This window comes from Apodemus sylvaticus, chromosome 10 (assembly GCF_947179515.1).
Source record: "Apodemus sylvaticus chromosome 10, mApoSyl1.1, whole genome shotgun sequence".
Lineage (NCBI taxonomy): Eukaryota > Metazoa > Chordata > Mammalia > Rodentia > Muridae > Apodemus > Apodemus sylvaticus.
This window is the reverse complement of record NC_067481.1, coordinates 92,149,404-92,175,790: the sequence shown is the minus strand read 5'-3', so window position 1 is coordinate 92,175,790 and position 26,387 is coordinate 92,149,404. Positions and strand designations below refer to the sequence as shown.

General features: G+C 41.4%; 1 protein-coding gene across 2 annotated transcripts in view; it reads right to left on the bottom strand.

The window, feature by feature from the left end:
* Positions 1–26,387, bottom strand: part of Ranbp17 (RAN binding protein 17) — a 308,050-nt gene that overhangs the window by 58,717 nt on the left and 222,946 nt on the right. For both annotated transcript variants that reach the window (XM_052196787.1, XM_052196788.1), the window contains 4 exons: positions 25,794–25,897; positions 20,364–20,452; positions 12,410–12,517; positions 11,248–11,330 (listed from right to left, as the gene is read on the bottom strand). In XM_052196787.1, coding sequence (XP_052052747.1) covers positions 11,248–11,330; positions 12,410–12,517; positions 20,364–20,452; positions 25,794–25,897 — 384 coding nt within the window. The remainder of the gene's footprint in view (positions 1–11,247; positions 11,331–12,409; positions 12,518–20,363; positions 20,453–25,793; positions 25,898–26,387) is intronic.

Sequence of the window (26,387 nt, the reverse complement as noted above, 5' to 3'; positions counted from 1 at the left end):
GACAGTTTTGAACGTAACGGACTAGAGCATCCATAATGAGATTCAGGAGTCTAATATTTTCTGCTAAAGTTGCAATGCCTGGCACACTTAACTGTGCCAAACATGTCTGAATTGATTTATTGATTCACTATTATGGTCTTTAAAAATCATGATTAATATGTCTGAATTAGGAAACTATCTTGTGTTACTCAAGCGTCCCAGTATTCGATGGGTGCTACTGAAGACCAAGGATGTGAAGGCTTGTTAAGGTGGTATTGTCTCAGGCCAACCTTTCTCTCCCCAGCATGGATTACTCAGTAATATGTTCCAAAATTGAGACTGTGCCTTCAAAAGGCTTACAGTCTAGTAATTAGATTCACATTACTATAAAGACTTTTCTAATGTTTTGGTTTGTTTGTTGTGCCCCAAGACTGTACAGTTCCAATCTAAGAGAGATCTGTCCCACAGCACTGCAGTGGGAGGCAACTGGCCGCGTTAGGCTGGCACCCACTCAAGTCGGTGAGAGTTGCTTCTATGATATTACTGCAGCAGCACTAAAGGAAATGACACTTTCTAAGTCCAGAACCGTATCAAACCCAAACTACACTGTCTCACTGACTACATGTGCCATAATTAGCAGTAGGGGCAAAGCCCCTATCCTTAACACTGGGCCTGGATATGGCGATGTCAAAGCTATACAGGGCTCAGGAGAATGCCATGAACTGAAAGGCTAGCTCACCCAACTTACTCCTTGGTAATCTGGGAATGTTATTAATCTCTGTAAGTCCCTGCTTCCTTATCAATAAAATGAAGATAATATCCATAACTCCCAAGGCTTTTATGTGGAGTAAGGGAGACAGCATATGTGAAGGCTTGCCAGCAGTAAGTAGCATAGTGCCCGGTAAACGTGCAGCATGACCTTACATAGTTCACCTGTTCTAGTCTAAGCCTATGGAAGAACTGGTCTGGAAAAGAGCAGGTGATGTTAGCTAAGTACAATACAGGAAATGTCACATCCCTCTAATCCCTTCCATTACATAATTTATGGTAAAGCCAATATTGTACCATTTGCCTGCTCTCTGGCCCTTCATACACAGTCACCTCAAGTGAGCTGCCTGTGTACCAGTTCTCTATGCCAGGGTTGGGGGTGAGGGATGTGGGGGGGAGGAGAGGAAGGGGGAAGGGGGAGTGGTGGTGGAGGGAAAGAAGGTGTAGGGGGTAAGATATCTGACACTAACATCTCCTACCAGTATGGACAACTTTGCTTCCCGGCTTAGAAAAATACCTATCACATTGAGTCATATTTTCTTTTTCCTTTTTTTAAAACTTAATAAGAAAGTTGATATTTAGTAGGCCGCTCCGGTTGAAGCCTTTCTTAGTGGTGTGGCTGAACAGTGTATGAGAGGCTGCAATCAAAACGACGGGAGCAGAGCGGCAGGGAAAGACGACTGCTCATTTCCGTGCTCAGGTCACAGAACCACTCTTGCCTCTACAGACCATACACCACAGACAGAAGTGGTCTGCAGTAGAAATATACTGTGGAGACTGGATGGAAATACAGTATTTCCCTCTCAAATGACAAGAGATGAATGCAGCATTGGCAAAGCTATAGACAATTAAGCAAACTGTTAGGACCATAAAATTAGTGGTGTTTGCGAGCATTGCTGATGTGTAGTAAAAATGTATCACCTTGTAGGACCACATCCTGAATCCTACACTTCCCTAATATCCACACCGTTTACTGTCTGAACCCACATCGAAAGCTGCCTCAGCCAGAGCTCTTCTGTGCTTGAGGCTGAAGCAACACATGCTTCCTCTCTCTCTCTCTCTCTCTCTCTCTCTCTCTCTCTCTCTCTCTCTCTCTCTCTCTCTGTGGCAATTATTTTCTTTTTGCTATTAGATCATTATCATTAGAGTAAAACACTCAGGATTTCTTCCATTTCAAAAGGGAAACCAACACAACACCTCACTGGCTGGTGTAAGATTTTGCTCCTTTTGCAACAAGACTCATCAAAAACAACAACAACAACAAAAAAACAAAAAAAAAAAAACAAACAACAACAAAAAAACCTAACACTGTAACACTGTCCCCATTTCTCCTCCTATTCTTACTAACAAGCTTTGAACAAGCTTTGACTTTCCCTCTTTCAGTTCTGCCAGTCTTATTTCTCACACATATGTGCTGGTTGCAAGCACTCGTCTATGCAGACTCGCCCCGGCCCCCGCTGCCCACTCCCCCATCCCTTTACCTCCTACACTAGGGTTTAAATCTAAGGTTTCCATGTTTATATTCCCTTCTACTACTGCCTCCACCTGAGTTTTGTAACTTTAAACACTGCTCAAGAATCAACAACTCACAGGCATTTCCCTAGCCTGGAACTTCCAGACTCCACAGTCCCATGTCACATCCACATTCAGCATCTTGGATGGGACCAACATCTTAGACGTGGTCAACGTGGAGCTACTGAGCTGCTCCATCTCTTGAGCTTCTCCATCCGAGTTAGCAGCAACTCCCTTTCTTTTGCTGCTTTGCTAAATTCCCTTGACTACGTTCTTTGCACACACTGTTCATTCAACTACTCGACTTGATTTTAGCTTCAAGATATAACTAGTGCTCCATTACTTCTCAGCACTGCCACGGCCCTCACTTGGTCAGTCTTCACACATGAAGCTCTTCACACATGACTGACACATTCTTGCCTCAGGATCCCAAGTCTATTCCTTAAGCCCAGAAGACTTCCCTAAGGAAGGATTCTCATGATTAACTCTTACTTACAAGAAGCCTGATTAAATGTCACCTTCTCAACCAGGCCTATTTCAACCTCTCCAGTAACCTAACAAATGCCAAATCTCTGCTATTAAAAAACAAAACAAAACAAAACAAAAAAAACCCACAAGATACTCAGCAATTAAAAACAATGAATTCAAGAAATTCTTAGGCAAATGGTTGGATCTGGAAAATATCATCCTAAGTGAGGTAACTCAATCACAAAAGAACACTCATGGAATGCAATCACTGATAAGTGGATGTTAGCCCAGAAGCTCTGAATACTCAAGACACAATTTACATATAAAATCATTCCCAAGAAGAAGGAAGGAGAGGACCCTGGTCCTGGAAAGGCTTGATCCAGCATTGTAGGGAATTGCCAGGACAGAGAAGTGGGAGGGGGTTGATTGGAGAATGAACGGAGGGAAGAGGGCTTATGGGACTTATTGGGAGGGGGAAACCGGGAAAGGGAAAATCATTTGGAATGTAAACAAATATAGAGAGGGAAAAAAGTAAAAGCTCAAAGAAAAAAACCAAACAAGAACAAAAACAACAGAAACATATAAAGTTTGCTATCTGTTCCATGTTCCCACACATACATCTCTTCATACAGCTTTAAGATTCCCCACTCCAGGGATACATTTGCATCACCTGATGCTCACAGTGGCACGGCACCATCACTCAACAAAGCTCACATTTACTGGCCACTGACATTACTCTTGGTTGCTCACCTTAACCACATGGTAAGACCGTCCTGCTGAAGATCATACCTATTGGGGTGCAGACAAGGAAATCTACTTGGAACTGCCTGCGAGACTTCTGGCCTGCCGCTAGCTTTTACAGAGCTGGATAATACTATGGAGAAACGACCTCACCAATCTTCCCTGGCACTGCACGCTGACCTGCTAGACAACAGCTCACCGGTGCAATAGCACAACTCTTGACTATTCTCTGATGGTAAGGACTGCTCCACAGTGACCAATTCATGCTCAATAGGAAATTCTTAAGCCTGGTCAAGGGCTCATGGCTGGGGAAGTGACAGTCCTTAGGGGGGAAAAAACCCTATTATTAAGTGGTCACTTTGTTAAACTGCCTTATAAAACATTTATGTTTGTATCCATTTGTGTTCTTCTCAATTTTGGTGAGAGAAACTTCTCTTTGCAGTGGGCAGTGGTTAGCACAGAGATTTATAACTGGTCAAAGTGCTGAGACTCAAGACAGGAGTGCTCAGTCCCAGGCTGGGGTGGGTACGCATCTGTTTCCACCCTAACCCCTAGGCTCAGGGAACATAGCTGAGGAGGTGGGAAGAGTGTCAGAGCAGGAGAATGGGAAGAGCGGTGCTATGAAACACCTTCTCCTGGACAGGACATGGCCACTGTTCTCAGGAACTCACGGCGACTGTGGTAATCTATACAAGAAGCCAGTTAAAACTCAAACACAGAAACAGGCACATGAGGTCTCCTCACAGGTTGCTCTTGCTCCAGTGGCTAGTCTCATATTCAAGCAAGGACGTCACCACTCAGTGAGTCACCCAAACCATCCCTACTGTCTGTAACCACCACACAACATGTTATATTCCTTAAGCCTATCCCACCAAACTTATTTTAAAAGCATAAAGTTGGTGCTGGCAAGATGATCTAGTGGGTGTCTGCTAACTGATCACCTGAGTTTGATCCTTGGAGCTCACCTGGTTGAAGAAGAGAAATAACTCTTCAAAGTTATCCTTTGCCCTCCACAGACAGACAGAAAGACACAGGATAGTCTGTGTGGATGCACATCCATGAACAGTAGAGGCAAGAGTGACTTTTACTCAGGACTCTAGCAATTTTGCAATCTGAGTTTTCTTGTTACGTTTTACTCCCCCTCCCACTCCCCTTTTGTTTTTTGAGACAGGTCTGTCTGTATAGTCTGGTCTATCCTGGAACTTGCTCTAGACAAGGTTGGCCTCAAACTCACAGACAACTGCCTGCCTTTGCCTCCCAAGCTCTGGGATTAAAGGCGTGTTGCACCACTGCCTAGCAGTCTATTTCTCTTTTTTAATAAAAAGCGTTCTTAAAATATTTATTTAATCAGTTCTTTGAAATTTTCATACAATGTCTTTTGATCATAATCTCTTCCTTAGACTCCTTCCAGATCCAACACTGTCCTCCCATTCATCAAGTCCAATTTGTGTTGCCCACATATTCTTGAACACACAAAAAATTTCTGTCTGTACATATGACATGAGTGCTCCATGCTTGTGGAGGCCAGAAGAGGGTGCTGAATTCCCTGACCTTAGGTTACAGGTAACTGTGAACTCCATGAGGGCAGTGGGAACCCAGGCTGGGTTTTCTGGAGGAACAGCTGTGCTCTAACCGCTGAGCCATGTCTCCAGTTCCATGGCGTTCCTTCCTTTCCTTCCTTTTCTTTTCTCTTTCTTTCCATCTCTCTTCCTTGTCATTTGAGAAGGGGAAGCCCCTTTGGGTTATCAGCTCCTCCCACTCGCACTTCAAGTCACTGCAGGACTAGGCACATCCTTTCCCACTGAGGCTAGACAAGGCTGTCCATTTAGGGGAACAGGATGCACAGGCAGGCAGGCAGCAGGCTCAGGGACATCCCCTGCTCCAGTTGTCTGGGGGACCTGCATGGATACCAAGCTGCTCATCTGCTACATATGTGCAGGGGCCTAGGCCCAGCCCGTGCTCCCTCTTTGGTTGGTTTAGTCTAACCCGTAGTTTCTGAGACACCATGGAGTAGACTTTAAGGAATTTCCTTTGGTAAGTTAGCTGAGAGGGATTCTGGGGTTCTCAAGGGATAATCATTTTATTGTCTCCACAAGACTTTCGGAACCTTTCCCATCTATCTGCATGCTGAACATAATGCCAGGACCGTATAATAGATGTTGAAAACACACGGTTCAGGGCCATGGGGTGTTTTCAACATCTATCATTTTCTGCTGGCATCTTACAAGATCTCTAAGTATTTCAGAACCTATGCAGTTTTCATCTATCGTCCTGTTATCATCTTAATGTAAATATATGACCAAAGCTTTCCTCCTAATTTGGCATTCCAGGAATTATTCTTAATTGGAGATACCCTTTACAAACAAATCTAGTTTGTGTAACTCTGTAGTTGTCCAGGCCCCCTCTTCTGCGCCCCCTCGCACCCCCCTTTTTCCCTAGAGAACTTTTTTGGTACTTTCACAGACCCCTAGGGCTCTGTAAAACTCAGTGAGTAAACCACTACTGTGTCATAGGGAGCAGCAATGGTTTGTATAACAATTTACAAACTCAACTTATGAGTGTTAAAAAAGCATGTTACCCCAAAATGTAAATTCTTTTTTCTGGATGCTTGAAGCCAATCATTGGACTGAGTATGGGGTCCCCGATGGAGGAGCTGGAGAAGGGACTGAAGGAGCTGAGGGGATTTGCAGCCCCAAGGGTGGAGCAACAGTGTTAACAGGCCAGCCCCCGGAGCTCCTGGGGACTGGGGACTGGACCACCAACCAAAGAACACACATGGAGAGACCCACAGCTCTGGCTGCATATGTGGCAGAGGATGGCCTTGTTGGATATCAGTGGGAGGAGAGGCACTTGGGCCTGAGGGTGTTTGATGCTCCAGTGTAGGGAAATCCCAGGGTGGGAAGATATGAGTGGGTGGGTGGGTGGGGGAGCACCCTCATAGAGGCAGGGGAGGGGGGATTCAGATGGGGGGTTCTGAAGCAGAGACTTGGAAAGGGGAAAACATTTGAAATGTAAATAAAGAAAATATCCAATAAAAATGAACAAGAAAAAGAATTTTAAAAATGTGAGATTCTGTCTGTCTGTCTATCCATGCAGAAGTATGAGTGCTTTGTCTACATGTATGTATGTGCACCTGGTGTGCCTGGTACCTATGGAAACCAGAAGAGTTGACTGGATTACTTGGGACTGGAGTTATAGGCCAATTAGAACTGCCGTGTCAGTGCAGGGAATTAAACCCTGGTCCTCTGCTGAGCCATCTCTCAGCCCAAGATGTAAATGGAAGAGTCATAGTTTGTTCCAGCTGTTTTTAAAATTGAAATTGTTACAACCTAAGCTTTCTAAAATATATTACAAAAGGAAAAAATACAAGGGACCCCACGTCAGCTGGCCTTGTGAGAGCCCACGTCGGCCAGCCTTGTGAAGGTGGGCAGCATTTCTCCCTCTGTGCACTCTTCAACCAACACACGTCACTAAAGATACCAGGGCCCAGAGGCAATGAGAAGAAAAGATTAAACAAATGGAAATTGAGCATAAAAACATCCACTTCTTAAAACTGAGAAGTAGGTTTCCAGAGTAATAACATTTATTACACTGCATGCAACATTTTAACCAAAAATTTAGAGAAGAAATTTCTTTTATTAAGTTGCTCAGGCTGAAGGATCATTGCACTAAGTTTTGAAATACATGTTCTTGAAGCAATTTAAAACTCATTAGAAATAATAGGCTAGGGCTAGTAGAAAATGTGGTAAAATTTAATCCTCATCCAAATGTTACCTGGGCTGTACAAACAGGAAATTGTTTTGCGCTACTGTGGCTAACCTCAGTGCTGACCCTGAGCTGTAACGGCAAGAGCAGCTGAGAGCTGAAGCAAAATTAAAAACTTACATCAAAGTATATCATGACAGAATGTAGATAAATAAAACAGCATATCAAAAGTATTATTTTTCTGCCAGTCTCACAGAGCAGTGAAAAAGAGATAGTTTTCAAAATATGCAATAAATCAGGTACATTAAGAACTGAGTCCTCTCCAGGCCCACCAGATCCAGTTCCCTGACTATCCAAACCCTGCCCAGGAAGGGGAGCTGCAGGGAAGCTAAGTGAGGATGGGCACAGAAGACATTGCAGAATATTCTGGCCCGTCAGGATTCCCGTCCTTCATCCTGGATAACCCAGAGAAGTGTTTCAAGCTCTGCTCAGTCTCCACGGTTAACTCTTTCATCTTCCAGGTCACTAGATGGCAGCTCTCCCTCCAACGAGCTCCACCACAATCTCCCTCCAAGAGCATTCCAGACTCTCCAGAGGAAAAGCAGGGTGAGAAATCATGCCAGGCCCAGAAGGCTGGTGGAAGCCAGTCCGGGGTCCACAGCGATGAGGGGGAGTTGTCTATTAGTTGATGTGAAATGCATGTGTTAAAGCCACTAGTCACATAGCTGAGAGATAGTTTCCCAATTGTACTTTGGTTTCCCTCCAAGTTTTGAGACAAAAATCATCAAAACACAAGTGCTTGTCCTAAACTTCCTAATTCTTCTTAAGGAGCATTAAAGGGATATAGAAAAATTACTATCTACAGTCCACGGACTTCCAATCCAATCAACTGCTAGCTACCTAATTAATACCCAGTAAGCTTCTTCAGGCCTACACTTTCAATGTCAATTTCTGGTTACAGTAATCACAACAGCTAGTCCGGCTAACTGGTCTAGGGCCTTTCAGGACAGTATGAGTGAATTCGTTACAACCACCTCATAAGCTATGTATTATTCTCTCTATTTAAGAAGAAACTGAAGCAACTTAACCAAGGTCATGAACTAGCAATACCTGCCTGAGTACTGCTTGCCGAATACGGGATAAGTGACTTAATACAGGAAAAAAAGCACACGACAGCAGATAAAACCCAGAACTACCTAAACTATTATTCTAAACTGAGACGCAGATCCTGACTCTAATCTCTTAGCCTTCTTCTAAGCAACAAAGTCCCTTCCTGGATTTCTTTTCAAGAACATTTGGCTGACAGCCACTCTTATGGATACTTGTAATCGCGGTACTGGGAGTAGAGGCAGGAGAGGAAAGGCAGCTCAAGACTGCACGAGCGAGGCTGAAGACAGCCTGGACTATGTGAGACCTGTTTGAACTTGCACGCTTTCAAGGCTCCCTGCCTTTCCTCTTTGGTTCCTCCAATGCAATCCTCACACTGTTATCTTTCTCATGCTTTATGGCAATGCCTTCTTCTGTGCCTGACCACTGTGTTTGACACTGGAGAGCTTTTAAGACCACAGAGGTTGACTCCTCTTGGCATCACTAGCCAGAGTTACATTCTATCCGGGAAAGCCAGATAGAAAGGCTGAGGTCACTACTTTCATGAACCACTGCAACAGTCAACAAGTCTCAAAGCAATAGGAGAGGGAGCCCAACACTGGCATAGTGCAAGCCCTGCCAGTTACCAGGTAAAGCTATATGTATTGCTTCACAATGATAATTACTGTCTCCTTTCGGGAAGGCTAGAGTGACGGCTCAGTGCTTAAGTGTGTTACTACTTTTTTAGAGGACTTTTGTCCCACCTCACAACTGGTTATAACTGCAGCTCCAGGAGATCTGATGCCCTCTTCTGGCCTCCTCAGACAGTAGGTATGCATATGGTACATATACACACGTGAAGGCAAAGTACACATTAAAGTATAGCCATTGGTACAAGGCAAAATGAGAGTGTAGTGTACTGCCCTAAATAGGCAGCTTCTTTTGCCACTGTGCACTTACTAAGGATTGCAAGCTCAAATTCAAATGTACAGTTAAAAATGAACATTTTTTAATGGAACCTTACAAAAGAGATAGCTCAGAATACCAGACTGTGCTCTGAAATAAATAAGAACAGTTAAAATGCCTAATTTATTTTCTTCTAAGTATGCTTTCACTTTTTGAAAAGTTACAGGTACTTACACATGCACACACTCATACAGAACTACAGCAGGGAAGCCTGCAGCACTCTATAAAGGCCATATAGTACTCAGGACAGATGAACATCACTAGCTTTCTGAGATAGAGTGAAAGATAGACTCTTTCAGAGTCGGCTACTGGTGTGGAAAATTACAACAAACCAAAAAATCCAAAAATGGAGACCAAAGAAACACACAAAACTACAAAGGAAAAGAAAATGGGACGCAAGACAACATCTACAATAGATGTACCGCACAGGAACCTCACTCAAACCTGGCCTCAGACAAAACACACTAAACTAGACTAGAAGGTTCCTATCTGCTCTATCCTCATTACCTCAATGTCTCAGAGAAATTTCTAGTTTCCCAAGGAACTTGAAGACTGGGTCACAGTGGTGGCAGTGGTTTATCCCTGTCAGCATTAGATCCCACCTCCCTGTCAGCATCTGTTGTCATCTGTATTCTTGATGGTTACCATTCTGATTGGGCTGAGATGGAATCTTAAATGTAGTTTTATGCACATTTCCCTCATGACTAAGGATGTTGAATACTAAATAAAAAAAAAATCATGGTGCACTCTGTAGGAGGGAATACATGTTCAGTACGATAAACTATGCCCCAAATCCATGACCAAACAGGCCTCAGGCCCTACAGTAGAACCTAACAGTGCTGTCTGCTGAACTGACACATCACCAAGTCACCTTCTAGATTCCTGCAGACAAAGCTACGTACTTATCAGAGCAGCCTCTCCATGCACTCAATGGACATGACTGCAAAGATCCCCGGCTGAAGGCTCCACCCTAAATGAGACATTTACTCCACCCCCTTAAGGCTCAGGGAATACTGTGGAAAAGGAGGCAGACAAAAATCAAAGAACTGAAGGATAGGGAGAGGGGCCAGGACCTGCCGTCTTGGGAGTCCAACATAACCCAGGCAGTCATGAGCTCACTACAGCTGTGTGCACAGGCACTGGGCCCACAAAAGAAAGACCCTGTGGCACTCACAGAGGGACAGAAAAGGGGCTTATGGAGTTCTGCCACTTGTTGCAACCTATTGGAAACTAACTGACTCTGGGAGTAGGGAAACGGTGTCCAGTTTATCCCCACCAGTGAGCCTGCCAAACTCTGAAGCTTGTTTCCAAACCCAGCATCACAAAGATTCTACAGGACACAAAACAAAACAAAAACAAACAAATATTGGTAAGAGAACTGTAAGGAAAGGGTTATCAGGGAAACAAAGAGGGTCTGGGAATGAGACTAACCACAACATAGTATATACATGTATGAAATTATTAAATAACAAAAGAAACAAATGCTTATACCTCAGATAATGTTATTAATAAAGCTGTCTTAATTAGCAAGTATTAGGCATAATGCTAATTCTTAGGCCTATCTACCAAATAAATTATAAGCAACTGTAACTTAGAGCCACTAGAGCCAGCCTGACCTGGGGACACTGCTCCTAGGAGCACAGAACCCAAACATGCCTTGCAACAAAACAATTCCTGCCTTTTTTTTTTTGAGGGGATTTTCTGACAAAGCTGTCTAAGCACTCACAGACCCAAAACCAGGAACTCCTTGATATAAATATGACAATTCTGAACAGACTCTAACTGTGAAAAACCTATCCACTGTACTCTTTACAAATGACAGTGCGATTTTATCCCCCAAATTAACTCAGACTGGCCAGGATGTTCTTCCCTCTCTTGCCTGATGCTGTTCTGCAAAGGGTCCTGCTTTCTGCACTATTATCCACCACACTAATCCAATCAGACATGAAGGTTCAAATCAACGTCTTTCCTTCCAGAAGCAGCTGAGTTATGCTGCAGAGACAATGTGGGAAAGGTATTTACCATAGGTGCAAATCATTTTGCTGGCTTCTCTGAAGAGAAGAATTCCATTAGGAGAGGACACATCAAAATTCAAACGCTGAGACCTAAGAAATACAGCAAAATTTGCAATTTCATTTATAAGAATTTCATTCAGTACTAAGTATTCTTTAAAGAGTCACTCCTATTGAAAAGCTACTGATAAAATATGTACAATAATTTCTTCACTATTTGTTGATCCAAGGGTTCCTTCCCTGTCTGGCCATCTGCAGAGAGGCACTGCTGAAACAGGACAGCTACTCGACAGGTAACTGGTGTTACATTCACAATGACAGATTTAAAAAGGCAGACACAAGGAGGTTGCTTGAGTTCCCCCAAACCCTTTGCCAAATCTGTTAATAGCTCTATGCATAATAACATCTGAACTCCGGCTGCTCTGCTCAAATTGTAAGGTCTGAGAAGTGTTGTGGTTGCAAACACACGCACCCCACACAGAAGGACGCTCAGTCGCTAACCCAGTGAAAACCTGAGCGTGTACATCAGCCTGAACACGCATGCAGCACAGAAGGGTCCTGGGAGTTAAAACAGAGACACCCTCAGAGCTCCAGGGCAAAGGGAAATGCCCTGACACTCTGCTTCATTGTTTACAAAGTGGAACCTCGGACTCAAAAAGCATAGTTTTAAAAAGATTTATTTTATGTATGTCAGTATACTGTAGCTGTCTTCAGACACACCAGAAGAGGGCATCGGATTCTATTACAGATGGTTGTGAGCCACCATGTGGTTGCTGGGAATTGAACTCAGGACCTCTAGAAGAGCAGTCAGTGCTCTTAACTCCAGCCCCACATTTCTTCCTCATTTAAAATTTGACAGAACTGTAGCTAGGCAGAAAAATAGTAAAAATAGCAACTGCCTTTTCCTTTCCATTTTGTGACTCTGAATATTTTAAATAACAGTGGTCTTAGTCATCCAACTCTTTCCATTTCCAAGTATTTCTGTCTATGAACTACACTGCCCACTTTTCCTTCCTCTCAGCCTCACACGCCCACAGCATTCTGTAACCTTTGCTCTGTCCTTTCAAAGTTCCTATCTGCCGGCTTCACTGATCTCTGCCCTGGGCTGCTGCTCAGTTCCAACAGTGCACACAGGCAGATGTGAGCTCTGTGGACCAGTCCCAGCTGCTTACCTGTTTTGCATCAGTTCTGCCAAGAGCTTTAAGATAGGAGTGGTGCATGCTGGCTCTCCATACCACCGTTCGATGGCTCTCTGAAGAACTGGGAGATACGCTGGGTACCTTTTATAAATTATTGAGGAATTTAAGGACTAAGAACTTGGAATACAGCTCAGTAGCAGACCACCTGCCTGGCATGCATAAGTCCTCAGTACCATGCCCCAAATGAGAACAAAATAAAAAATATATTGCTGAAAATTAACGGCATTTTAAAGCAAGCAAGTAAACAAACAGAAACTCACATTTCTTCTGTTTGATACATAATGGCAACTGTATAAACTACCCCCTAAACTACACAGGTAAATTTTTGAGATAGCCCCAAAGTTTAAACTTATTAGTTCCCATAAGTTAAATTGTTTTATTCCTGATATTATGTATAAATGAAAGATATACTTTTAAATATCATGTAAGTAATATGCTTAAAGAATTATGCTTAATATTATAGGGAAGGAAAATAAATTTAGCTAAAGAGAAATAATTTGAGTCATTATTATCGGGGCTTCTGAATATTATACTCAGAAGGCGACTTTTATTATAAAAAATTAAAAAACGCAAAAGCACAGAGAAATAGTCACAGTACATATCACAGATCCACCCCACCTTCAGGATCACTCACATTTGTCTTTTTTTTTTTTTTTAATTAGGTTTCTTTGCTTTGCTGTCACTGGAGTTACAAGAAACACCTGGGCCGCTGCCCTGTATAAATGCTCTGGGCTGCTAGTAATGTATCATCTTCCTGGTACCAAATCATTAGTTCCGTATGATGGTGCTAGTGCTAACCCTCTTAAGGTCACTGTTGCTAAGCATAGTACAATACACGTGCAAGCATATTCTCTCTTTCTCCCTCCACCACGTCCCCTTCCCCAAGGGTCTCTTGTATAACTCTGGCTGTCAGATAAACCAAGCTGGCCTTGAACTCACAGAGACCCACCAGCATCTGTTTCTCAAGTCCAAACACTAAAGGTGAATACCACCATGCCTTGCCTGTAGGCGATCTTGTTAATACCAGGGGTGCACACCTCTGATGAGCCCAGCCAGGAATGCAAAGCATCATCTCTGTTGGACCTTCAGACCACACTGGGCCTCCTACTTGGCAAACAGACACAGAAATATAGGATTAAAGCTTTAAACTAGAGCAGGAAAGCTTGATGTTTTCAACTTGATAGCTGCCTCTTTCTAATGCACTTGTGTGCTGAATGGGATCACCAATTCTTTCTGTGATTTGGACAAAGAGCTCCTGGTGGAAAACCTTATCATAAACCCAGCCCCTACACCCGAGTCAAGCTCCTTATCAGGGCATAAAGGCTCTTCTGCCTCCAATCCCTCCATTCCTGCTCTATGTGGAACTTGGCTTGTCCAGAATCCCTGCAAATAAATTATCTAACTCCAGTGGCCATGTCCATTTTTCTATACATTGCTTCCTTCTGCCTTCTCATCCCATCTTTCAATAACTAGCTCATGTTTCATGTCGCTGGGATGTTTTTTCTATCTTGCCAAATGGCACCAATTTCTCCCTTGCCTATACTCAATGAGCCCTCCTGACTATATCTCTCTGAGAAGCAGGGTTGGCTGTTTGCAGTAACTGCTTGCTCTGTTAGCTTGGAATGGGCTGGGATACACACTTCCTTAGGATCTCCATCCTAAGGACCATGTGTCCCTCCTATTCCAAACCAGCCTCACTTCAGAATTTCTCTCTCGATCCCAAGCTCTGTAAGTGCAGAAGCCAGGGTCTTCTCCTATGTCTAGGCTCAGTACAAAGCAGAGCTCAGTATTTACTGTTGTAAACCTGTGAACCTACAAAGGAGACAACGCCTACATTAGAAATGCTTCATAATTGTTTGAACTGCACTTCATTCTGAGCTCTAAGAAATCACTCTGTAAAAGTGAAAATAAGCCTGCCAAAGCCCAGAAGTGCTGCTGCAGCCCTACAAGCAGGAAAGCAGTGGTTCCCAGGGAGACTGTGTGCTCAGGCTGCACTCACAAGAGCAGCTCACTAACAAGTATGTGCTAACGTCTTCAAAAGCACTGTCCTAAAGTCTTCAGGGATTACTAGTGACAAAACACTAAGAAAACTCCTGTCCCCAAGGGACTTACATTCTAATAAGACAGGATGCAACTAAGGTAAAGATCCATGTAGAAAATACCAAAAAGGAAGAAGCAGGGGGTGAAGACAGGAAGCGAGTGGGGGGGGGGGGCGTTAAGTGACGAGAAGGCTTAATAAAAACATTAACCATAGATCTGCTTGATCCTCACAAGCCACATGGTGGAAAGAGTGAGTTGTCTTGTGATGTCTATGTATGCACTGTGATGCATGTGTGTGTGTGTGTGTGTATATATATACACATTTATGTATATACACATACATATATATATGCATATGTAAACACATATACACATACCTGAATATTAAAGAAAAGCTAGAGAGATGGCTCATCAGTTAAGAGCACCGACTGCTTTTCCAGAGGGCCTAGGTTCAAATTCCAGCACCCACATGGTAGCTTACAACCATCCATAACAAAATCTGATACCCTCTTCTTGAGTGTCTGAAGACAGCTACAGTGTACTTACATATAATAAGTAAATAAATAAAGACCTAACGACTGTTAACTTTATTTGAACTGTCAAATAGTTTACTGTTTTTCTCCAAGTATTAAAAAGCTGTTATTGTTTAATAGACAGTAGATACTATATACTATGAACTGTGTTAAGGACTGATTTAGAAATAGAAGACATGGTTTTTACACTCAAGAGTCATACTTAATCAGGGTGGCAAATGTGTAAAGGATACTTCTGGTTCTGGAAAGAGACAAACTCTAGCATCATGAGGAAACAGACACAAACCTCAAAACCTAACACAGGCCACTGTGCAAACTACTTTCTAGACAGAGCACCATGATGTTTTTAGAGCACACTGTATTCATAGTGGGATGAGACCAAGGGATATGAGGGGATGCTCCCTTTTCTGTGTGGAGTGAGAGTAGTGACAATTCTAATATGCTTCTGACAGGGGTGACTGCCACAGAGAGAGTGAGCGATTATTGGGAAGCAGAGCAGAGGCCTACTAAGCAGGGAGGTTAAAGGGCTGCGGAGCAGGAGGGCAGGCTCAGGTTATAGAGAGAGAATCAAAACCCAGCTTTAATTTTCCAGTGGCCTTCTGAGGACTACACGCACATGGGCAGGAAGAAGAGAACAGGAGCCTTTAGGTAGGAAAGGAATGGATCTCATTTCTGTCACCTGGATCTTCTCAATGAGTACCAAAGGTCCACATCATCAAATGAATAATCAAAGGCACCAATAGTGACATTAGCACACACAGTGACAATGTGAGGAACTGCCAAGCACTGGATCTGCGTCCACCCAGGATTAACCCACCCATCCCAGTCATCTATCCTGGGATTAGCAGTAGTACTCGGGATATGCTGCACCACAAAAATGGAAAAAGGAGAAAAACCACCATAATTATTTCCACCTTGGATTTAATAGTATGAAAGAAAATGAAAAGGGCCAGCCCGAGGGCTCACCGTAAAGGCGACTGTGCTACCCGACTTGAACCCCATACTCAGGAACCTTGTAGTGTAGGAAAGCGCTAACTCCACGGCTGTGCCGTTGGAAGAGCACGTACACACACAAAACAAACCAATGAATAGAACTAGAAAATAAAAAAGATAAGAAAATGATGTAATACCTATGGCAATATAAAATTTTTTCATTAAAAATTAAATTGATTAGGAATCAGGGTTGGAGGCTGTGGTTCTAGACTAGAAGGATCCTGCCAGTTCAGAAGCCATCTTAAGGTGCAGCCTGAACGAGCCAACACCTGGGCTTTGTTCAGGAGGGGACAGACTCCGTGACACCTTTCCTCTCCCCTGGCTGGCAATCCATCTTCCAATCTTAGTGCAACTTTTGGTTTCCTGGGAAACCTCTCCCACTTTGACCAAAATATTAGTCAATTCTTCACAAATGTTCATGTGGTCCCGCTACATGTATCTGTTATAACACACGTACAATTAATTGGTCAATAGGGGTTTCTTTTGCATGCCTGCATAACTGCAAGCTTCTAAAGAGCAGCAATGTACTCTTATATTTCTTGTGCCAGCTTAGCATGGGTCTTTAGGGCAGTTCTTTCCCAGTCCCACTGGGTTCACATATACTGCCACCATTTTCTTAAGATATACTTCTCATTATGTGGATTCCTCAAAGCCATCAGAAGTTATTCTTCAGGCTTCACACTGCCTAAGATGGCTATACATTTTGGAGTTTGATAGTGAAGGGTCCCGGACAACCTGTTTCTAACCATGAAATACGCTGTATCTTAAATGAAGCATCTTTACTATTTGCCCTAAACAATGATCACCTGAAACTGTCTTTCTAATTCCCTAGGGTCTAGTCTTACTTAACCTAGCAAGACTCAGAGTTATGTGGGCACCGTTACAGAGCCTTTCCTGATCACATTTACAGCTGTCTGTATATGTTGTTGTAAGTCATTCATGCACAGGACTCTTGACCTGAAAGTTCATTTAGGGGTAAGAATTGACAGGGGGTTAGGGGAGGAGGTATGGAACGTCAAACAGTTGGAGGGTGGACTGGGAGGAGAATAAAATCTGGAGTGCAAAAAAAAAAAGAAAAGAAAAGAAAACAATTGTGTCTCAGTAACCTATACTGTTCATAAAACCAAGCATACTGGGCCAAAGAAGCCTGCTTTGCTGAATGAATAAGCAGTCCTTGTCCTTTGTTAACTGTTTTAGGCGGGGAAGCGACAGCAGCGATGCAGTTATTCTGTCCCACACACAACACTCGGGAGCTGTGAGATGGGGTTATTAACCCTGTATCATGGGAGTAAAACTGTGTCTCCAAGACTCCAAATAACTTCACCAGGACCCGAGGGCTGTGAGGTGGTGAAAGGAAGGCTGGAGTTTAAGGTTGTTAATTTTGGTCACTGCCTTGTTTGGCTTCAGTGTAACGTGTTTATATTCACTGACAAACAGCACGGCCTGCCTGTGTGAGCCCAGTGACCGACCACATCCTGGAAATTAGAGTATGTGGAAATAATATTTACATGTTTCCAGTTTCTCTGGACTTCTGACACCTCAATCTAAGCACAACTTGGGAAACTTTGAATAATGTGCGTTTTCTTACTGTTGCGTTCATACTGTAGGGGCAAAGGTTTAAATGAATGTGTTACTGTTGAATTCTCAAGTCATAAAAAATTATCAAGATGGTAGCTGTGAAGTTCCAGGCCATTTAGCTTTGGACGGATGGAGCGGTAAACCTGCAGTGTGCGCAGTTTTGGACGGATGGAGCGGTAAGCCTGCAGTGCATGCAGCTTTGGACGGATGGAGCGGTAAACCTGCAGTGTGCGCAGTTTTGGACGGATGGAGCGGTAAGCCTGCAGTGCATGCAGCTTTGGACGGATAGAGTGGTAAGCCTGCAGTGTGCGCAGCAGTTAATGCAGTGGCTAAGGTGTTCACAGAGATGCTTTTGAATTAAATAGCTAAACAGGAAAATAGCTTTTTATCAAACAATCACCATAAATAAAATGCATTTTGACTTTATGATGACATGTGCTCTTACAGGAATGTTTGTTCTGTAAGCTAAGAACTGCATAACAAATTAAAGAACACACATCTATGTGGATAAGAGGCAAATAAACTTTCCCCAGCAGTAATGTGGGAATCCTCACTGACGGTTTGACATATCAATATTTCAGGAAGAATAAATGACTTTCATATCCGTATTTTTTAAAAATCATATACTTATTAATTTTTGTATTACTTGAATACTTTAGAAAGAATCTGTACTTTATCATCTGAAACTGCTAAAAGTTATTTCAAAATATTTTAATAAAGCTTTTTGAATGATCAAATAATGTAACTTTTAAACAAATTTTACTATTATTATAAATATTTTCTCTTCATCCTTTGCCCAAAGGAAAACTATAAATCTTGTCTCAACTGAATGAACACCATTTATCATATTCATTTTGTTGTCAATACAATTATGAAAAGCCTTTGGCCTTTTCCCAAGGAAGCTGATTTGCTACTGAAACCCAATTATTATAAGCAAGGCCAGTAGCAAGCCACTGCATTTGGCACTGTAGCACTGCTTGCTGCATAACTGACACCTTGCTCTTTGCCCCTGACCCCAATAACTTCAACATCTGTGGTCAAATGGAGAAGATATCAGTTTCTAGTTCAAAAAACAAAACACTAAGTCCCAAGATTTTCCATTTCTGCCATCTGCTGGACAAATGCTGAAATGGAAACCAGATTATATTTGTTGACACAAAAGGGAATTTCTGACCTTGACTCTTCATTACAACTGGTGAACAAGAAAAAAACCTCTTAACTGCTGGATGGGCTACCTTTAAGGTACCTTATGGTCTCATGTAAATAATCAAAAGTAATCTTTTGTACCAAAAGTAGGTTCTTACGATTTTCCAAATAAATGAAAGTTTTTGACTTTGGAAGTGGGTGTTTAGAAAAATAAAATGGTCACTGTAGATGAATTTAAGACTATGATTAAATTTATAATCTTTAAATCCACACTTTTATATATAAGGTATATAGTTGATTCTTCAGAACCATGAAAAAAATCTTAATTGTATGATCTTTAAGAAAATAAATATGAGGAAGTAGGTTTTCACACCAACTAAAAACCATAAGCCAGTACTCTAAATAGAAGCATTTAAAACTCTCTAAAACATGCTCAGCTGTTATATTTTGGGCCACAGCTATGGCAGTCGCTAAACACTGCTTCTACGAAGTTTCCTTTACAATATATAAAGTTTGGATTAAAAAAGGCTTAAATAAAACAAGCAAGAATGCCACTTAAATATTAATTAAGTTGGGCATGGGTTTGGTCATTCCAATACTTAGGTGGCTAAGGCAAGAGGACCAGGAGATTCACTTTATTCTTGGCTCTGTCAAGTCTGAGGCAAAACTGGGCAAATGAGATAAAAGGGCAAATAAGATAATTGTTTTAACAAAGAAAGCCATAAAACAAGTCATTTTGCTTTAAAGTAGAATTTTCTTATAGGCTGCTGGTTTCAAATATAAAGAACATGATGCTATCACACTTCAATGATATGTATAAGCAGTCATCTCTTGTTAGGATTAAAGATGATTCTCAGAGTACTATCAACATGTTAATAAATGTTTATTGGCCATTGGGTAAGTGTCAGACACCAGATAGAATGTGTTACTTAACTTAGTGGTCACAGTAAGCCAGGACACTGGACTGTTTCCTTTGCTGGATGATGACATCAAGTTTCCAAGAAATAGAATGATTGGCTGAGGTTTACACAGTAATTGAAGAGCTCTGATTTCAAACCTATTCTGTCTCTTTTTATTCTTATGTGACAAGATGTTTCTGTACAGGGATTTGTCCCCCTGTCTACACTAGTCTACACTACAGTTTAGTAACAGCAAACTCAAATTTTATAGCAAGTGACAAATCTCCCACACCATTCCAAGATCATTAGTATCCTCATCATGATGACCAACTGTAGAATTTTGATTAAAATCTCAAAAGGTAAACTAAACTTGCTAATTGAGATGGAACAGAGACTTAGAATTTCCTCGGAAAATATCACCTGGTACAAATCACTGATCCCAAGCACAAATATTACCTACAAGATGCCTGTAACACAAACAACCATTTGGGGAAGTGATCTTCAAGTTGTCAATATTTAATGGTATCTATCACGAAAGTGACCTCTTTGAGCTGGGTCTCCAATGCTGTGCTCAGTTATCTGCTCTGCTGCCACTGTGCTGTAATTTTTAGCTGATTACACATTAGTTCATTTAGCTTTGTTTCCTCTTCCCTACTGCGCCACACTATTAAACGAAAGAGAGGGGCCTGGCATCCCTCTGTGCACAGAGCTGGTATTGTCACAGTGTAATAAGGATACATCCAGTCAAACAGCATGGTGTAGCTGGTCTTTGTGTTCAGTGCAAAGGCAATCCCTCGAAGATCTCTTGCCAGCCCGATCAACATACGCTGTCAGTGGGAAAGAGACACAGTAATTGATTTTCACGTTAGTGCAGAGCAGATGGAGTAATAATCAGGCAATAATGACCACATATCTGATTCTGATTCATTAGCTAAAATGTCTCGCTTAGATCCCTTTCCATAGAAAACCATAGGCTCTTTAATAAACAGAGCAGCAATCTGCTGAGCAACTCCACCTTGCTTTTTATAAACTGAGCTGAATCGTAATTCCAGGAGCAGAGCACATTGAGACTCTTAATATATTTTGTAACTGAATACTGAAAAATTAGAAAAAAAGGACCAGGAATTCATAATTTCACAAGATATATAGTCCAGATATTATTTAATAGCAAATCTCAACTGGTTGACTTGATTAAAATCAACTCCACTATATAGTTTAGTCTGCCCTAGAAATGCACTGGCATTAAATATCCCCAAAGAAAAAAGTTGAAATAACTCAGGACAAGATAAAACTGTCCAGGGAACCTATACATTATGATATAACCAGAAAGGCAGCCACATTGTTCAAGTCAGGAAACAATGCAAGGAAAAAAATTCTGTATTTAATGTCACGAGACTCTGGAACTGAACTCTAGCTTTGTTTAATTCTTAAAGACAAGGCAATTAATCAGTCTTAATTTCCAAATCTATGACAGGGGCTATCTATAATTACGGCCATTCTACCAGTCTACTATGAGAGATATATTTGTTTGCAAAAATGCATAGCACTATCCTGACAACTAGTAATCATGGCTCATAAATGGTTTTAGAAGGGAAAGTGAAACTAACCCCCTTGACATGAATAAAAAAGATCTGAGTCATACTCTGGACTCTTAATTAAGCTGTCCTTAGGATGATGCTTGGGAAGAGAAAAAGAAAACCCATGAACAGATGCTAGGATGTCAGAGCAAAGAGCACAAATAAACATAATTGCCCAACAAGGAGGTGTGATCGTTGAGATATGCAACTGTGATTTCTGAATATACTGTTTCAGGAGAAGTGTTAAGCCAAAAAATGGTCTCGGGACCGTTTCAGATTGATTTTGGTAATAAATGAAAACCTGTTTAGTAAAAAGCCAAAGTTATCAAGTAGGCAATGAATTCTGACCATCTTTATTACAATGGGTATTTCTAAGTAATAAATCATAGTTTTCAGTCAGACATATTGCCCCTCCTATTTAAAGAGTGACTCAATGTGCCTGGATGTTGTCTCCAGGACTACTCAATTTCTACTTTTAACCAACAGTACAGAATGATGAAAACCAAAGTTTTGAATACGAAAACTCCTAATTTCATTTTTGCTGTTTAAAATGTCTCACATAGCTTCCGCTTCTTATACAGTTTTTTTTTTTTCCCTCACCAACTAGTTTTCTTTCTCAGTTTCCTTTCTTCCTTGCAGCCTCCAGAACAAAATCCATTCTCTGAATGCTTGGGTTATGATTGCTGTCTATGCTGTAAGATGGCTTCTACTTGGCTCTGCCATCTATTGAAGTGCTTTTAAAAATTTCTATTTTTATTATGTACACTTACACAGGCTCCCATATGCGGATGAAATACCCACTATTCAATTCTAAACTAGAGGACAAGAGCCATGCATTTTACATCTTGCCTTGTATGAGGGGCTTTTCATAGAATGTCATTATAAAAAAGGTTAATTTTTATTTGATCAGAATTTTTCTTCCTTAAAAGTACTAACTAGATACAAACACTCCAAATAAGAGCATCTATTGTCTTTTTAATACAGTAAAATGTGGCCATAAATTATACTAGTGTTTTACTTTTGGAAACTGTTACTTCAGAGCAGAGAAAATGTATACTAAGCATAAGTTTAGATTCAATAAATAAAGTGTAGTGTTAATGTAAGAGACTCATTACATTCAAAAGACAGCATTCCTCTCAGCACAGGCGGAATCTGCACAGATACATAAACAACGCTACAGGAGAATTTCCTCATCATTCAGCTCTGGGATCAGTCAGCCTGCCTTAACCAGGAGCTCACACGAGCTAGCAAATAACCCAGTATTTTAGGGGGCATAGATCTGGAAGGTGATGGCTCCAATAATTTGGACGACTGGGGTAAGTCTAGTGATCTAGTCCTATGGATTCGTTTTCTGGAGAGTTCAAGAAGAAACTGCTGAGAGCTTCAGTCCACCCGCAGCATGGTGAACAGTTGTCTGTGTGCCAAGTGTGAGACGGATGGGCTGGGAAACAGCTGAAGCGCAGCTCCGGCCACCCTGACCCCCAAACAGGGTTTCTAATGGGAAGTCTGACAAACCCTTTACTGTAGTGGCACTACTGGGGCAGCTATAATATTATCCTCATAATTCTACTATATAATAACAACAAAGAAAAAGAAGGTGAAGGGTCATTGTGCTTTGTCTTTAGAATTAAGATGGCTGTCTTCATCCTTACAGCATACTCTTAATTCTGGAGACACATCTTAATAACCTCTAAAGAGTTCCAACAAAAGAGCCGTGTCAGAGGAATGAGCAGGCCCCAAGGTGTTTCAACTGCAGTGTTTTCATCTGCCTTTATTGCTCTATCCCTCTCCAGAATTAAGGCAATAACCTGTGATAAATTATTCAGGAACTGCTACAGGGATCAAAGCAAAATCATTCTGTTAAAGTGCTGTTTGCAACATTTGGCACTTAGTGCGAAAACTTTTAATGTGCGCATGCTGAAAATCAAGGATTTTAAATAATTTAACATCGTGGAGTTTTTACGAAGGGACTAAAGATAGCAGGTTCCTACTTAACTGCTCCTCTTCCTCTGAGAAGTTTTCATTCATTTTCCTTAAAACCTGTGACGTCATGGCTGAATTGAAAAATATGCCTGGGTCAGGGGAACAGTACCCTATATTTGACTATAAAATGATGGGGTGAGGGGATAAGGAGGGGGGCAAGAAACACTTTGAAATAATATCCTAGAAGCAAGATTTTTTTTTCCTTTCTTTCTCTTTGATTTTGGAGAGGAAGAAAAAAAAAAAAAGACAAAAATTCACCATTTGCTTAAACTTTATTAGGACCAAGCAGAGAAAGCACAGCCATAAATAAGAGCTGTTCAGCATTTTCCCTTATAATGTTTCAGTTTGAAAGAACTTAATGTTCAATTTCAACCTAAAATCTGCATTTGAAAAATATCTATAAATAGAGATGATCCTGGAAAGGTTGCAAATTAAATGAATTTGGCAGTCCTACAGCATTTTCATAAAAATATTTTAGCAGCATCACCTCCCGTGGATTGGAATACTAAATACTTTACTGGAGAACAAAACAGAACTGTTTTCCTCTCTAGTGCGTGCAAATGAAGGACCTGAACGCACCTCTGCATGTATTATTTATTCACCATGATAGAAAAATAGCCTTAACCTAATAAATTACATTTAAGACCATTTAGTACAAAAGTTTTGTTTATGATAAAGCAACAGACCTTGTTCCTTACCGGCAGCTGTAAGCACAAGTTTTCTTCATACAAATCAGACAGATGGTGCTTACAGTAGAATTTACTAAAGGTCTGTCACAGCAAATGCAGCCAAGCTGCATATTTAATCACTGCAGAATCTTGTCTACCTGCAGCTGCCAACTGCTAATCCAATTTCCCTGATAAATGTGGCAAGAGACACGATCAGCAATAAAGAGCATCTAACTCCATTTTCCTGCAGGGCGTCTTTTGATGAACATTTAGGACGGAAGCGCGGAGTGCACTGTGTGGCCTTGGTTCGTGGCAGCTGCATGCATTCTGAGGCAGTGCTCAGGTTACTCACTTAATTCTGCCACCATCATTACGTTGCTATTGATCTCAGTAGCTGCTGCCTACACAGCATTACTCTAGATGAAGCTGAATCAGGCAGTTATCATGCATCAAACTTGCTCAAAAGCCTGGAGATTTCCCCTTAATTACTTGTGATTTTATTTGCAAATACCGTTAAAGTGTAATCAAGCAGTCACTTTCCAGGGTCGTTAAGAACTCGCTAGTTTAGGGATATATCACTGGAACTCCATTAAAAATGACTATAGGAAGATGGTTTCTATCAAACTAGATGGAATTACATCCAAATCAGGCTTGGAATATAATGAAATCTTCAAATGAGACAAATGTAATTTTTTTAAAGATGGCAGTTTTCAACCTCACTGATTCTTTTGATAAAGGGCAGCAATGGCTACTTAAAAGCTGCAAAGATTCTACTGGTCAGAAGAATTTAGAAGGCATCTAAAAATTATAGTTAATTTGACCGGGAACTGATAAGGAATTTAGGAGGATCATTTAAACAAAGAAAAAGTAAGATCTTATTTAGTTTTTAAAATTTAATGACATCTAGTTCAAAAGCTCTATTTAAAAATAAAAGATAATATTTCCGTAATTTTTCCCTCAGAGTTATATAAATATCACCAAAGGTTATCTCTTTTCGAGTTGACTTGATGGTATTTGTGTTGTGTATATATGAGAGAGATAGAGAGAGGGAGAGAGGAAAAGGGGGAGAGAAAAGAAAAGCCATGATAGATGGATAATATTTCAACTTATTTCCAATAACAATAACATGTAATTAGGGCATCACCAACAAAGGTGCCTACTTCTCTCGAGTGTATTTATTATTCTTAGACTAACAATCAGTGCTTATCTATTTACTACAGCACTGATATAGTATAATTTCAGGAGATAACTATTTCTGTTTGGCAAAACTCCTGTTCCCATCCCCCCATGATAAAATATGGGTCTGTTTTGTCACAAACAGCTTGCTACACTTAAGGATTTTACTAATAAAACATAATGTTGTCTTAGATATTATGACTGTTGCCACAGCTGAAGTGACTTGTCAAATCAATCCTAATATGGCTCCCACAGGCACATAAAGCCTTATTTAGCCATCAGTTACCCTAATCACTTGTTCACTTTAAGAATGCAATACTTGAAGACCAGCTCCTGTTTATACACATATTCCTAGCCATTTAATAAAGTCTTGATTTATAGAAATCCTTGTTTAAAATCTTCAGAGACATAGGGTTTTAGCACACGTTCATGTATCTATGCAGATATGCTGAGAAACTGAGCCGGGTGGGTGGGAGGATGGTTAAAGTCTGTGCCATGAGAACTGTGCCTTACAGACAGTGGCATCACTGGAGACAACCTGCACCACCTAACTGTGCACTGACTGCCTTCGCCACACTCACGGACCTCCAAGTCTATTTGTATGCGAAACTAGAGAAGCACTTACTTAAAGCTCAACTCATAAGCATATGACTTAGAGATGTGGGTTTGAGACACACAGGCATACAAGTACACAGATACACAAATGCCTTTTCTGGTGTTAGAGAATAAACTTGTCTTTCCTCATGTATGAAAACAAAACTCACCTTCACTTCTTCCTGTTTAAAGTTATTGTTGAATATTTGTAACACTGTTTCAAAAGAGACTGTGAGAGGCAGCATGAAATTCTCAAATTCATCCTCATCTTCGCCTATGAAAGAGACAAAAGGGTCATGGTTTAAAATGTATGGTAATGTATATCAGCCTCCCGACTGAGTGCTTCCCTGAGAAGGGGTCACCCTGTGTCTGTATCGGTGCCACACTTGGTGCTTTGGCTCATTGCATATTCTGGTTTTTACTCTCCACACCAAATGAAACAGCAACATTCTCAAGAGCCATTCCCCCTGCCCCCCACCCTCCCCTGCGGACCCCCCCATCCTTTTATTGGCTTTAATGGACTCAGGCCCCAGGCATCTTCATCTGTCTTTAGATTTGGGGGGCCCCATAGTTTCCCCAATGCCTCAAGAAAAGCTACTTTGAAAGCTTTAAAGACAAATGGTTTCCCTCTTTCTTTCTCTTTTGGAGCCAAGGATGCAAAGAATTCAGAGACTCAGGGGCCCAGATAGCTCCAAGTTATTATTCTCTTTCATTTATATTCTTTAAAAACTTAACGCCCAGGGACTGGAAAGCTCGCTAGCTCA